The sequence below is a fragment of the Lactuca serriola genome, chromosome 6 (assembly GCF_051521515.1).
Source record: "Lactuca serriola cultivar US96UC23 chromosome 6, Lser_US96UC23_V15, whole genome shotgun sequence".
Lineage (NCBI taxonomy): Eukaryota > Viridiplantae > Streptophyta > Magnoliopsida > Asterales > Asteraceae > Lactuca > Lactuca serriola.
In genome coordinates, this window is record NC_136413.1 from 50,642,384 (window position 1) to 50,658,417 (window position 16,034).

Consider the following 16,034-nt stretch of genomic DNA (forward strand, 5'->3'; position numbering starts at 1 on the left):
ATATATATATATATATATATATTAAACAATAAATTTAAACAAATCTAAATCCTTAAATATATAATTAAAATAAATAAAAAAAATAATAAATAATAGAGAAAATTACATAAATGGTCCCTGTGGTAGAAATATATTACATAAAGCGTCCTTATGCATGAAGGGCAAATATGTCATTTCACACAGGACTTAACTGAAAAAGTTAACGCTGTTAGTCAAAAGGACTGTCTTTGAAAGATTTTGAAACCACAGGAACTATCTATGTAAAGAATTCGTCATAAGGACCATAATTGGTCGATTTTGTCAACCATGAGGACCATTTATGTAATTTTGTCTAATAATAATAATAATACTTACATATACAATGCCTTCATACACAACAATTTTTCTCTATATACAAAAATTTATGTTTTAAAAATGTTGTATTGTACAACTCTATAAAGCATAAAATACTATATAACTAATCCATGATTTGTTGGTGTTTGAGGTCGTTTAAAAGTTGAGTCAAAGGGTCAACTGTAGTGTCATTCAAAAAGTCATCTTTACCCCTGCACAGTAGCAACTCTTGTTGAAGACTTTGCACAAGTGTTTCAAGTTTCAAGATATGTTTTTCCTGAGATAAGATTATCTGCAATTGAAAGAGTTGTAAAAACAAGTCATAATGTGGTAAGTAAAAGTTAAGATTTTTTTTAATCTTTTGTATACGTTTGACTAATAAACTTAGGTCAAGATAAATTTTGGGAAAAGAACCATTTCAAATGTCTCGAAAACACCAATCTACACACTTTATTACCCAAGTTTTAATTTTTGTTACGAATTTGGTCTAACATTTTTTCAATTTTGTTTTTACATGTTTCTTAAAACTTAGTTTTTTTTTTTTTTTTTTTTTTTACAAATGTTACTTTTTTTACAATTTTTTTTAGACAAAATTGTAAAAATAGTCCCTATGGTTGGCAAATTTATGTGGTTTTGATCCAAAAAGTTTGACAGTGCATTAGTGGTCTAATTTTGAATACGTTGTGTGGTTTTGGTTCATACCCCACCTAAAATGACGAATATACCCTTATATAACTTTTTTTTAATTGTTTTCCTATTATTTTAATTAAAAATAAATACAAAAAAAAAAAATCCAACCCACCCCACCCATCCCACCTCCTACATCTCTCACTCCTTACATTGACTTCATTTCCCTCTCACACTTCATTTCTTGACACCCCCACCGGCCGGACCACCACCGTCAGATCTGCCCCTTTTTAGCCATAAACCACCACCGTCGCCGGTAACCCTGCCCTTCGTCTTTGTTTTCTCAGTAGAAAAACACCGCCAACGCCGCCAGATCTACTTTTTTTTAGCTAGAAACCACCACCATCTCCGGTAGCACATCCCTTCGTCTTCGTCTTCTCCATTGAAAACCTTAGGGTGCGTTTGGTTGTGGAAAATTTTCCAGTTTTCTAGGAAAATTTTCCAAGAAAAACGAAAATTTTGAAAACGCATTTGGTTCGTTCAGTTTTCCAATGTTTTCTGAGAAAATGAAAATTTTCAGTTTTCCAAATTGTATGTAAATTAGAAAAATGATTTTTACAGTTTTCCAAAGTTTTCCAAATTTCTAAGATGGAAAATAAAAACTCCACCCGTTCCAACCAAAAGCGTTTTCATTGAAAATTGAAAATGAAAACTCAACCCTATTTTCTAAAAGCATTTTCATAGAAGATGAAAACAGTTTTCCACAACCAAACGCACCCTTATCTTCTTTTGGAAAACTCTAACGATCGTAACAGTAGAAGAGGGAGAAAGAGTGGTGGAGAAACCCATAACATCGCAGTCCAAATCTATAGCTCGAGTCGTTAAGGTGGGTGTGGGTGGACGACAGATGATGGTGGTTGGCAGCGGATGATGGTGGTTGGAGGTGGAAGGTGGTGCATGGTGGTAGCAGTCGTTGATGGCGACAACAAGTGGTGGAAGTCGGTGGTGATGGTGGCAACTATGGGTGTGTTCTTGAGTGTGTGGACGCATGTTCATAAGTGTATGTGTGTGTAAATAAAACCAGATAGAGAAGGGCGGGCATTTTTTTATTTTTAATTAATTAAAAATATTATGATAAATATAAAAAAACAAAAAACAAATCTAAGGGGTATAATAGTCTATTTAAGTTGATAGGGACCAAAACCAATAAAAAGATATAATTTTGGACCATTGGTGCACCACCAAACCTTTTTTTTTTACCAAAACCACAGAATTTTGCCAACCACTGGAACCATTTTTGCAATTTTGTCATTTTTTTTTATAAAACTATGCTTTTTACAATTTTTTTTCTATAACATAATGTTTTTGACAAACTTTTATACAACTTTTGCCCAAATTATTTTGTAACTCTTTTACAAGGTTTATTTTACAACTTAGTTTTTTACAAATTTGTAAAAACAAATATGTAAAAAATACGAGTTTTTACATTTTCTTACAACCTTACATGCATGAAAACAAATATGTAAGAAAAAGTTAAAAAAACAAATTTATAAAAAAAATTATAAAACGCAAAAATCTTTAAAAAAATATGCATAAAAACAAATATGTAAGATGACATTGGGAAAAAAGTTATAAAAAAGGTAAAAAAGTTGTAAAAGAAAGTTGGGGCAAATTTTGGAATATCAAAATTGGGCTAAATTCGTAACAAAAAGTAAACCTTTGGTCAAAATTGTAAAAAGGAAAGTTGCTAACCTATTGTAAGTTTATTACTGTAAATTGGTGTTTTATAGACATTAAATGTGTACAATTGTAAAACTTCATTACCCTCACAAATCATTACCCCTTTCAATACGAGTTATACGATAATTAAATAAGTGAGTTTCCATGTGTGATTAGCCATTGAGGCTATGTTTGGGTACTAGCTGAAAAACTAGTTGTTAGCTGAAAAGGTAGCGGATAGCTGAAAACTAGCTGTTAAATAAAAAAACTAGCGGATAGCTGAACGGTTGGTAAAACTAACTGAAAGATATAAAATTACATAAAATGGCATTTAAGAGAATATGTTTCTATAACTCCTTAAGGGGTATATTTGGAAAAATTTAAGAAAAGCTCCTAAAAAGCTAGTCTAAGTAGCTTTTTAAAAAGTTAGCTTATAAGCTACATTTTAATTTGCCAAACACGACAACATAAAAAAACTCGAAAAATAAGCTAGCTATAGCATGCCAAACACAGCCGTAGCCACTAGAGCTTTGGTTTCAATATCGAGGGCTTCTATCCATCCATTGTGTTTTAGTATTAAAGACTTAAATCTCTCAAGTGATTTGTAAACACTGCCATTTTTTGTGGGGTGTATAAAGATATTTGGAGTTGAATGTTGACATGTGTTTGTAAAACTTCAGTGAGGGGCTTGTTGATATATGTTGTGAGTTTTAACTTGTGTCACTATATATGCAGAGATGATGTAGTAAAATGAAAACAGCATTATAACCTAATATGGACTTAGAAATTTGACAAGAAAAGAAATGAAATGAAGTACGTACCTTTTCTTTTACATATTCTTCCCTTTGGAGAACAAGTTGTTGCCTTCTTAAAAGAGCTGATGATCTTGTTTCTACCTCGTTAACAACTTTCTGGTTCCAATCGAATTGGGAAGTTAACACCATTAATAAAAGCAGTGTAACTAACAGAAGGGATCTGGACATTGCTAAACAACCAAGTTTCGTATGTAACCTGAAAGAAGAAAATTGCATAATACCTAATCATATCAAATTCCAGTTGTGAAATAGACGAAAATAAGGAACCAAAACCCCCAAATAAACCCTAGAACACACATACATCAAATTCATAGCAGTCTATTCGGTTTTTCCTTTGAATAAGGTATCAAAACGAAGACAATTTTGTATAACTAGTGAAGGAAAAAGCATACAGAAGAATTATCGATGGGTTGCTGGTATTCGTGTATGTAATTGTGAGTTGATGAAAGAGAAAATAAACAATCGAGGAGAAGTACCTTCAAAGACCTCTGATAGGGTCACCGGAGAAGATCTTAGAGAGAATCGGTGGGTCAACGCCGGTAGGGAGGTCAAATCGTCGTCAACAGGCGACGACAGATATCCTGTTCGCGTGGAGCATTGAAAGTTTGGGTCAGTTTCATTCCTGTCAAAATACAAATAAACACCAAATTTCTTCATTTTAATTTACATTATATTTATTTGCTTTTCTTAATCCTATTTCTTTATAGCAGAAATGCAGTTTGTAAAACAGCCTTGTTCTTAATAAATGAAAGTTTTTTTTATCACATGTCAATCTCTCATGAGTTCTGATACTTATCATTTAATAGTATTTTTGAAATAAATATTATCCAGTTGTTAATTTTTGATTTGTTTCAATTTTTAAAACCAAAGTCAAATTATATATATAAAGTATTAAATATTATATATATATATATATATATATATATATATATATATATATATGATATTAAATTGTAATAAATACATTTCTTTATTTCTTATTTTAAAATTATATATTAAAAAATATTTTATGTTTACATTATAATTTAATGTTTAATCTTTTTTTAAATCAACCCGTGTAATACACGGGTTTCACACCTAGTATATATACTCAAACATTAAAATATTCTCCCTAATAAATAAAGACTTTTTTGTCACATGTCACATTCTTATTTATTTTGCCACATGTAGTTTTGTGGTTATTTTAAATTAATTTTTATTCCAAATGTCATTTTATGGTTTTTTCATTTTATTAAATTGTGGATAGTATTTATATTCAATAATAAATACATATCAATTTCATTAATGAACTTTCTTTTTAATTTCAAAATTACCAAATTAAATATTCATTAATTTTCTTTATTTATTTATCTAAATTATTTGTTTAAATTTTAAAAAAAAAACACTTTAATTTTTATAATTCAATATTTTCTTACTTTTCTTCTAAATTCATACTTTTCAAATATTTAGAATTTTGTATTTAGGCTTTTTTTTAAAATAAATTCATGTAATACGTGGGTCTCACACCTAGTCTACTTTGATAAATAAAGGTTTTTCTTTCACATGTCAAAATCTCATTCAATTTGCCAAATGTCATTTTGTGGTTATTTTGAATTAATGTCTTTTCCACATGTCATTTTATGGGTTTATCTATTTTAATAAATTCCACATAATACTTTAATGTAATAATCTACTCTAATAAATGAAGATTTTTTTTGTCATATGTCACACTCTCATTCAATTTGTCAAATATTATTTTGTGGTTATTTTGAATGAATTTCTTTTTCACATGTCATTTTATGGGTTTATCTATGTTAATAATTCCACATAATACTTTAATGTAATAATTATAATAAATATAGTAATAAATAAATATCAATTTCATTAATTGACTTACATTCTTATTTTAAAATTCTCAAATTAAAGCCCATTAGTTTATTTATTTAAATTTAAAATATAAAAAAATCCATTTTAATAATTAATTATTTTCTTATTTTATTAAAAATCTAAAGTTCTTAAATATTTAGACATTTATATTTAATTTTTTTAATTAACCCATGTAATATATGGGTCTTACACCTAGTTTTTATTATCTAAGTAACTTACAATTTTTTTACCTGAGAAAGGAAGGAGGGATCCCATCTCCAGGCTTCTTTTCAGCTTGATCAAGATCCGCTTTAAAAGAACTTGAATTGTTGCTCTCACTAATCATTTGAACTTTAGCTATCAAACACGCATTGTCTTTGTCCGCCTTTCCTTCCTTCATCAGTAGAAAGATCTTCCACTTTCGGCTCCTCTTTTTCTGCCAACAGCACATTGGATCCAAGATTTTGCTTGTTTAAACTAGCAACCGATCTTTTGTACTTTACTCTATATGATTCCTTCTTGTCATCAGTTGACTTGAACTTACAGTTTCTAGCAATGTAACACCTGATTCGGAATCATGTAATTTCACTTATTAAAATTAAGATTTATGGTTGGCCACGATGTGGGGAAGTGGTTACTACGAAGCGGCAACCTTGCATGAAACGCGTGTACATTTAAGATCCCTTGACGTGACAAGATGCCGGTCACGATGTGGGGGCAGCAGAAGTACAAAACACTAATTTTCGGGCTTAGGCCCTATTTAAAGAAATTAATGGTTAGGGTTTCCTCCGCCATTAGCCTCCATCACCTTCTAAATACACCTTTGAGCAAACCCTAGCCTATCTTTGAAGCTTTTGGAGCTCGTTTTGCAAATTTTGGTGATCTTGAAGGAAGAAGAATGAAGTTTGTGCATAGATCTAGCAAGAAATATGTCCTCATCCCTTGTGTGCATCTTCTAGACCCTTTGTAAGTCCTCAAGCTTTCATCTTTTGATGCTCTCTTCTTAGATCTAGGTTTAATGTCATGTTTTGCTTTGTAAGTGAAGTTTAAACGGTTATAAGAGGTAAAGTTTGCAACTTTATGGCTCTCCTTAGTTCTTGGAACAATATACCTTTTAGATCTAGATTTTGAGGGAGTGTTGGGAGTTTTACATGAAGTTAGTGTTGGATTAGTGTCTAAGTCAATAACTATTTTGGTATGTACTTGACCCGATTATGAGCATGGTCCTTTTGGGTTGCCTTCAGCATAGCAATATGTAGGATGAATTAAGGAGAGAAAGGTTTAAATATGATTTTTAATATATTATGATAATAATATATTAAAAGAGAAATCATATTGTTTAATTAATATTAGTCAAGAATTAATTGATAATTAATTTTGTGGCTAAAAGAGATTAATTAAATATAGGGGACTAGACTGCAATTATTGGATAATTGAGTTAGTGGGCTAAGGAATGCTAAATGAACAACGGGTGAACGAAATTATGATGGGAGCCCATCATATTTTCGTCCATGGCCTTATCCCAGAAGGTTCCATCGGCTGCTTAGAGTTTAAGTTGTCCATTAGGTTTTTGACTGAAACCCTAGCAGCCCACACAAGCATATAAAGAACCCCTTAGGCCCCAAAAACGTGGGAAACTGAATCCTTAGGGTTTCTAGATGTTTTTGGGTGCCTCCTCTTTTCTCCTTCTTCATCTAGTTGCTTAGTGGTGTTTGTGACTCCATTAGAGGTGCAACACTTGAGGCACTAAACTTTCTAAAGCCAATCAAAGCAAGGAATTGATTGTTATTGCTATATAACAATCAAATGTAATTACTAAACTCTTATTTCAGTTCTTATATGATAGATCTAGGGTTTATAGCTTTGGATAATCAATTGCATGTTCATTAGACAAACTAGATCCAAAAGCTATTAGGATTTGCATGTACACCATAGGAATGATGTATTGCTCGAAACCCATCAGTGGTATCAGAGCCTAGGGTTGTTTTTTAGTGAATTTGATGCTTATTTGATCGAATTTTGGTTCAAAATCGAAGTTTTGGGGGTATTTCGACCTGACTCGCCGAGTCAGCTGGGTGACTCGCCGAGTCCACAATGAACTCGATGAGTCCAAGCTTGACTCAACGAGTCAGATGGTCAGATGCAGGATTTTTTGGGTTTCTTACCTAATCTTGCTATGGGATAATTACCAAAACGTTTTTTATTGATAGAAATCGGATTTTTATGATATTGGGTGATTATCTTTGCCAAAATTAAAGATATTTTCATATTAATTGAATAATTATTTCCTTATATGATAAAATTTAATTATTTGAATTATTTGGTGAATTATTTTGCAAGAAATTGGACTAGGTTAGAATTAGATAATTGCCTTATTTGAATTGTTGATCTAGAATGTTCTTGGCAAAGTTTGAATAGTTTCAAATTTTCCCCTTTAGGTTTTATAGTTTAAATTTGAACTTAAAAGTTTTGTTTTTGAAATTTAAATAGCTAAACCCTAATGTTTTCAAAAGTTTTGAAACTTGCCCTCAAGTTTTGGAATTTAAAAGTTGATTAAAAGTTTAATTTTGAAATGTTAAATTCTAAAACCCTAGTATTTTGAAAAGTTCATATCACACCTTTATGGTTTTATTAATTAATTAAGGTGTATAATTAAAAGAGATTTAATAAACCCATAAAGTTTTGGTTTACATTTAATTAAATTAAAAGTATAATTTACTAAATTGAACCACCTAGTATTTTAAAAGTGTAAAATACACCCTATATGTACGTAACATTAAAAGTATAATATTATATATATATATATATATATATATATATATATATATATATATATATATATATATATATATATATGAGTAAAAGTCAGTCTTACCGTTAGTAGGCCTCATTCACGAAGCTGGTCTATAAGGGGTGTTTAAGGAAATTGCCTATAAAATGGCGATTGAATGGGTATCCACTCTTACCCACCGCACTCTTGACCAGTGGAGGGTCGTTAGCCGAACGGGTAGGATAGGACAGAAACCTTCCATTATAAGTATAATGAAGTAAAAAGTAACTAAATGCTTTTACAAATTCCCAAATCATAGTTACTTTAGGCAAAATGTGAAATTGTATGCTAATCCATGGAATTACACTTCGTACCCTTGTCAAACGTTAGTGGAGCCTATGTGGTTAACAGGCACACTAATTTGGGGATGACATTGGTGGCGAAGGGTGGCTCGATGCTTATCATAGATCAATGGAGCGTGTGTGGCTAACCGTCACATTGATTAGGTGATAGTAGCATTGGGTGCACCACGTGATTCGTATGGTTATTCACACCTTATTTGTGATCCTCGACATCCCAGTCATAAATTGTAGGGCATAATCGAGATTAAACATGCCACTGAAAAGTTCAATGAATCTTAAAAGATCTAGGAGTTTCAATTCATTTAAAACTTAAACTTCCTTTTCGTTTTTCATGGTGGAAATTGGTAAATCATCAATTACCTACCTTCAAATATTCTGCGACTAGATTACGGCATCCCTCTTCTAGGTTGTAGAGTATTGTGTTGGATCCTAGCTTGATGTTTCATTTGGGTGTTACATCAAGAATTCTAATCAACTTAACTTGAATTTTCTCCCGTTTTGTAGATGTCTAGTTCTGACAATCATGGTCTTCCCAAATCCCATGGAACAAGCTTTCCAAATGAAGATGACGTTCCGAGATACGATCAAGGAAATGAGAGTCATGCTTCACTTCCTCCACCTCCTCCAATTGTTCTCCCTAACCCACAAGTTCAAAGGCTCGAAAAGTTCAAACTCATTCAAGCCCTTTTCGTAAGTAAACATGAAGATGGAAAGTCAGTGTGTGCACACGTCTTAGAGATGAACTCACACATTGATAGGTTAAGCGTGTTGGGTGTCGAGATTTCAAGTGAGTTAGTTGTTGATTGGGTTCTTCAGTCACTTCCTGAATCATATAGTGAGTTTGTTAGAGAGTACTATATGATGGATCACGACGTGACCCTCATTAATCTCACCTATTTGCTTATAGCTGTTGAATCAACAATGATTTGGCGTGCTGGTCAAGAAAATTTGTCTCGTGAATCAAACTCCCAAACTTCAATGGACACATGCAACATTGGAAGTCCAGAAAGAAATAAGTCTGTGATTGTCCAATGTGTTGTACCAAAGGAGTCCATTTGCTTTTATTGCCAAGAGAAGGGGCATTGAAGACGAAGTTGTGCAAACTACCTGAGAGATCTAAGAGATGGGAGAGTCAAGACGTATGGCTCTACTTCAGGTAAAATCCATTATCTAACTCTTTTAAGTTCCTGTTCTAGATTCTTAATACATGATGTGATAAGATTACATTTTGATGTTTTGTAGGATCGAAGAAAAGAGAGGAAGCTTATGGGAAGAAGTGAGCTAAATCTAATCATGAAGAAATGGATTTCGATCGCATTGCTTGAAGATTGGATTCTTGAGCTACTACTTGGAGTTAGAATAGATTGCTAAGAAATATGTAATAACATAGTTTTTCAGTTGAATTGCATTGTAAGGACAAGTTTTTTCCGCAATAAAATAAATTTTGATTTTGTCTTATTTATTTATCATTACAATGGCGTGTATGAAAAATTGATGTTTGAAGGTTTCTATTATTAGCAATAATGGATTTGATTCTTAATTATTTTATTTGTGAAGATGTCAAGAATTTACCAAATATGTAGAGTTTCTCATCGCCCAAGTTTCAATTGGATAGAAACTTGGAATCATACATCTTGGTTGTGTGATGAATGAGAAACTTCATATTTGGAAATTAGACTAATTCTTCGACAAAGTGTCAATTGAAGGACTAGGAGATCGAGTACACACGATTATACGTTGATCAAGTCCACCACAAGAGTGATAAAGATATTCGTCATGATTTACTAAAGTTTAGTAAATATGAATGTACTTATAAGATTAAGTGTAATTCTGAGTTGATTGAAAAATGTTTCAATGAATAGCAGAATGAATAAGAAGAATCAAGTGGGCAGAAAGATAAAAGTTTCTCTATTCTAAGAAGAAGGGATAGTACCTTTTATTGTGTTTTATGATAAGTCTTAATGATTAAGAACCATATCTCAATTAATTCTCTAAGTGAGTCTTAGTACATTTGTATTTCTAAGAATAGGAATCGGGAATTGGTTAAATCAATAAATCAATCATACTTCGTTCCAATATCGAATCTTAGAGTCGTACTCCAAGATTGCGAATTGAGTGACAAGTCTTAGTAGGTTTATAACACTCAACAAATGTGGAATTTGGAAAAGTTTTCTTATTCTTGCACATTTGAAATTGGTAAGTAGTGTTGTCTTGGATAAGACAAAGACCAACTAGGAGCAATTATGTGAAGTGTTTTGTCTTGATAAGAACTACACTAACTCTTGAATATTTGTTTTGTCTAGAAAAGTTTTCTGACAAGAGAATCATATATATCAAGAGGTCAATGGGAGTTTTAATGATCTTGAAAAAGTTTCAAAAACAAATCAAGAATAAACCTTATCAATCATCACTAGCACACGACTTGAGGTTTACAACCTATCGTGTTGACATTATTTTGTTTCTATGCCATTCCAATTGAGTTAATTATGTATGTGAGTTCTATGAGTTCTCATTTGAATGCATAAAGACAAAGCGCCTAGATCGATGGAAAGTACATTGATATGTAAGGACAAGTTCGATTGTGGTTACGGCATCCCTTTCCATAGTTCGAATTGTGAGATCTGAAAATTAGTCTAACATTTGGGACTTATTGATATAAGTTCTGAATTGTTTAGACACACATATGAGCTATCTAAGGCAAAGGTGTATAATTTTATGAAGCTTAGATAAAGGTTGATCGAAGCATCTGGTATTAGAAATATGAACTTAAGAAACTCAAAGGCATTGTTTTCTAGAAGTTCAGCTGTTTTCTGAATACATGTCAAAGCTAGTGGGAGCATAAGGTTATGCTTATATGGTAATAATCATCATGATAGTGGGAGCATAAGTGTTAAGCTTGTATGATTATTATAGCAACTATTGCAAGTTAGCAATATTAATTATAGAAAAACAAAGATTCAATTTGCAAAGTTGCATGGGTTGAGAAGTTGTTTTGCTATAATTAAGGGAGAGAATATTATACTTCGTTTCAAAATCTAAAGCTTAGATTGAGAAATTTTAATAAATATAGTCAAAGGATACATAGTGTGTTCTCAAATTTCGATTATGATTACGACATCCCTTTTCATAGTTCGAATTTTGAGAACGTGATACATAAAATATTATGGCAGAAGATTGATAAAGTATAATATATTTATGTAAGACATTATGCATCGTGTCCCATATACTTCAGGTATAGGATCAATTGCAAATGCTATAATATTTGACCATTCTAAAATTTTCCAAATGTCTAGCGCATTAAGAGGGAAAAAGGACTAGAATCGGTTTTGACTAAAATAATTAAACAACTATCAAAGGACGATCCAAAGTTCGCTGAGGATTGGTCGCCTGTGAGTAGTTGGAAGTATGGTATTGGATGGACCATATTGACATTATTATGAATAGATAAGATCCTATTAAGAATGAGTTGTCATATGGAAAATGTGGAAATGTTTCCATATTGGGATTTGGATATTGACAATCTATGTCTAGATTAGAAACTTTTATGCAAGATTCAAAGGAATATACTTTGAATGTGAGACTTCACGTTTATGGAATTGTCTTGTAACAATTTCCGAAAGAGTACTTTGTAATTTCATTGGCCAAGTCTTGACGACTCTTGTGCTATGACTTTGTGAAAGGATCGTTGCATAAAATGTTAGAATCTAGCATATTCTAGTAGTGGCAAGAACCTTGTATTCTAACACTAATGATAAGGATTGGGAATTATGAGATGAGCATCATTGGAAAAGTTTTTCAATTGATCTATTTCACAAAGTAAGGACCATAGGAAACATAGTGTGCATGCTTTGTGCATGGGATAATTATTGTTGTAATTTGAGTAATAAGTTGATTTTCTGAAACAGTAAACAATGAATGATGAGTAATCAATATGGTGTTTAAACAAAAGTGTTTTATTTACTCTCACAAGTTTGGGGCCATATAGGATTAAGTATTATTGTTGTGTTTTCAGTTTTCATGTTTTGACTTCCCGAATAACTGGGTTATTTGAACCTCCACAGTCGGTCATACGTTGGAAGTAAGTATGAAGGAAGACTGTCATGAAGAGTCTGTAGATTGTCTGAAGAGTTTAGACATAGCACAAGTTTGTTGCAGGGTTCATGAGTGCTTTGATAAGATTAAAGTATTGGATTAAACCCACGCTCACTTGAATTACTTCATGGATTTATCACGAGTGATTAGTGAGACGATAACATTGTATATTCTTGAAACCGAGACGTTTGAGTTGTTATTTGTTGGTCAGTTGCACATTGATGATAAGTAAACGCACCGGTAACTTGGTGTTATAAAACTTATTATTGTGTGTGATTCGATTAGTAGGTACAAGCAAGCATTTGAGTCAGAGTTTATCCATTCCTTTTACCCAAAGTGGGATAAAAGCGATATATGTGGGCCCCTCGATGATTTAGTGATGACACCCTAAGCGCTTGGCCTAGCCGGGACTAAGTTAATGTGTTTAATTGTAGTCTGTTATCAGTCGTCATAAATCACATGTTAGGAAAAACAATACATAGACAGAGAGAATGATTTAAATCCATGTTTCGTGTCTATACGATATCTTGATAATGGAGGAATATATAATCCCTTATCTAAAGGACACGCTTATCTGATAAGATCAGAGTCGACAGCGGCTTTTGAAAGCTATGATTGCTGATCAAGTTCTGAAGTTATGCAAAATAGTTATTAGACTTATCCAAGTGGGAGACTGTTGGATTAGTGTCTAAGTCCATAACTATTTTGGTATGTACTTGACCTGATTATGAGCATGGTCCTTTTGGGTTGCCTTCACAATAGCAATATGTAGGATGTATTAAGGAGAGATAGGTTTAAATATGATTTATTAATATATTATGAGAATAATATATTAAAAGAGAAATCATATTGTTTAATTAATATTAGTCAAGAATTAATTGATAATTAATTTTGTGGCTAAAAGAGATTAATTAAATATAGGGGAGTAGACTGCAATTATTGGATAATTGAGTTGGTGGGCTAAGGAATGCTAAAGGAACAAGGGGTGAACGAAATTATGATGGGAGCCCATCATATTTTCGTCCATGGCCTTATCCCAAAAGGTTCCATGGGCTGCTTAGAGTTTAAGCTGTCCATTAGGGTTTTGACTGAAACCCTAGTAGCCCACATAAGTATATAAAGAACCCCTTAGGCCCCAAAAACGTGGGTAACTAAATCCTTAGGGTTTCTAGACGTTTTTGGGTGCCTCCTCTCTTCTCCTTCTTCATCTAGTTGCTTAGTGGTGTTTGTGACTCCATTAGAGGTGCAGCACTTGAGCCACTAAGCTTTCTAAAGCCAATCAAAGCAAAGAATTGATTGTTATTGCTATATAACAATCAAAGGTAATTACTAAACTCTTATTTCGGGTCTTATATGATAGATCTAGGGTTTATAGCTTTGGATAATCAATTGCATGTTCATTAGACAAACTAGATCCAAAAGCTATTAGGGTTTGCATGTACACCATAGGAATGATGTATTGCTCGAAACCCATCAGTTAGATCATCTTTTTTAGTTTTTTACCTTAAAAAGTGGAAGACATGCATGGGTCATGCAGGTCTATAAAGATGGGATTTTTATGGACCATTAAGGTCCCTAGAAGCCTTCTGGAGAGTATGGGTTAAAGGCTTAATGGATTAAGGACAAAACACATTAAGTTTTCCATGCACATAACCCACGATGTGACAGGTTGGTTGTTACGGTGTGGGGAATGAAGGGCTTCGCGATTGTTTTGGACGGACTCTTCCACGACGTGGTGAAATTTTTACCATGACGTGACAATGGATTTGTGTGCGACTGAGCTGGACCGTAACTAAGTTTGTGATCAGGATTGAATTCATTAGCCATGACCTGACCTTGGGTAGGCCACGACGTGGAGGTCATTTGACCGTTGAATTTTGACATGGCTTTACTTTTAGTCAAATTTCTAGTTTTAGAAGTTGGACAAAGGGGTTTACCTTGCATGGTTTTTTACGAGGTGTGTAGCACCCACCTTTCAACTGTGTTAGCGGATAATTGTGGATTATGAATGTGAAGTGAGTCTTCTCACTATACTATGTAGGATGCTAGTTGTCTTTATGATGCTTGCATGAAAGACCATGGGGGTAGCCCATGACACCTATATGTAAGACCAAGATTTGCCCCTCGACATTGCAAGGAAAGACCATGGGGGTAGCCCATGACACGTGGATGTGAGACCATGGGGGTAGCCCATGGCACTTAGATGTAAGACCATGGGGGTAGCCCATGGAAAATATATGTATGGTATTTGACATTTTGTGGAACTCACTAAGCTTTGTGCATACGATTTATGTTTAAAATGTTTTCAGGTACTTCTGGTTCCAAATGGAAGTGTCCTGCTTGATCGTATTGCATCCCCTGGAGATCTATTATGCATTGAGCCTTTATGATTTTACTCTGATTTTTTAGAATACTTTTACTCTAAATGTAATTGAAGCAAACTAATGAATGTTTTTGGTTGATCTAAGATAAAAATTTTACTTAATATTTTTAGGAAGTTATAAGTTGGTATCAGAGCCTTGGTTTGAGGGATTCGGGCACACTCTTGGGTGTGTTTGAACTCAAACTGGGGAATTGATAAATTTTAAAAGGAAATAAATTTCTAAAATAGTTTTTATAAAGAAAAAGGGGTGTGATGCATGCCATCACTCGAACTCAAGTGATTGATTCCCAAAATACCCATACATATGGATAAGTTATATGTGTTATAGTATGATGTGCATGCTAGAAGTTAGAATAAGGATCTACTCAGGGATCCATGCTAGAATACCTACTTAGGAAAGATGCCTTTTGTGCCTTATGTGACAACCCGCAATTTCAATTTGTACAAACCCTACAGTCAAGCACTTCAAATAAAAGTCAAATACTTTTCTACTAATTTTTAGCCGGTTTAAAGTCCGTTTGAGTGTTTTTAATATTTGTTCTTCAAATGAAGGAATAAAAGGAAGCATATTCTAGGACTATGGGGCATCAAAAAATCAGCCAACACCTTGGTTAAGTGTTCACGGCCAAACAAATGGGGTTTGGGCCTTGAACTCCTTCTGTCCATAAAATCATGCATATAGCATGAGTTTACTCCCCATTTCTCTCATTCCTCACTTCCTAACTCAAGAACTCCCACTTTCTCTTTCAAGTATCATAACCTCCTGGTGACCTGTACTTCCCAAATCAAGGCAATGTTGGATGGCTTGACTATGAGCCGGAAGATGACCACCCAATCCCTTTGGATGATCACCTCGCAGAAGGCTTTTCTGATGATTCCGAATCCGAGCCAGAAGTCAACAACCTACCCCAAGAGGTTCAAGCCTTAATCTCAACCCCTGACCCGCGTTTCAAGGCGCCACACCTTTGTGGGTAACAAACTTGAATCGCTGGAGTGATGAACAGGGTCAACCCTTACCCTACAATGGGGACCGAAGCTTTTACAACATAAGCGAGGGTGGCTCAGCTGACCGAGTCCTGCCTGTCATG

The 16,034-nt window shown here is 33.3% G+C and overlaps 1 protein-coding gene across 1 annotated transcript; it reads right to left on the reverse strand.

The window, feature by feature from the left end:
- Positions 1 to 325: 325 nt before the first annotated feature.
- On the reverse strand, positions 326 to 4,125 carry LOC145058616 (uncharacterized). The gene is made up of 3 exons (XM_079006498.1): positions 3,971 to 4,125; positions 3,501 to 3,690; positions 326 to 625 (listed from the first exon to the last, which is right to left on the reverse strand). Exons 2-3 carry the CDS (start codon positions 3,660 to 3,662, stop codon positions 458 to 460), a joined length of 330 nt encoding a protein of 109 aa, XP_078862624.1. The 5' UTR covers positions 3,663 to 3,690; positions 3,971 to 4,125; the 3' UTR covers positions 326 to 457.
- Positions 4,126 to 16,034: the final 11,909 nt, after the last annotated feature.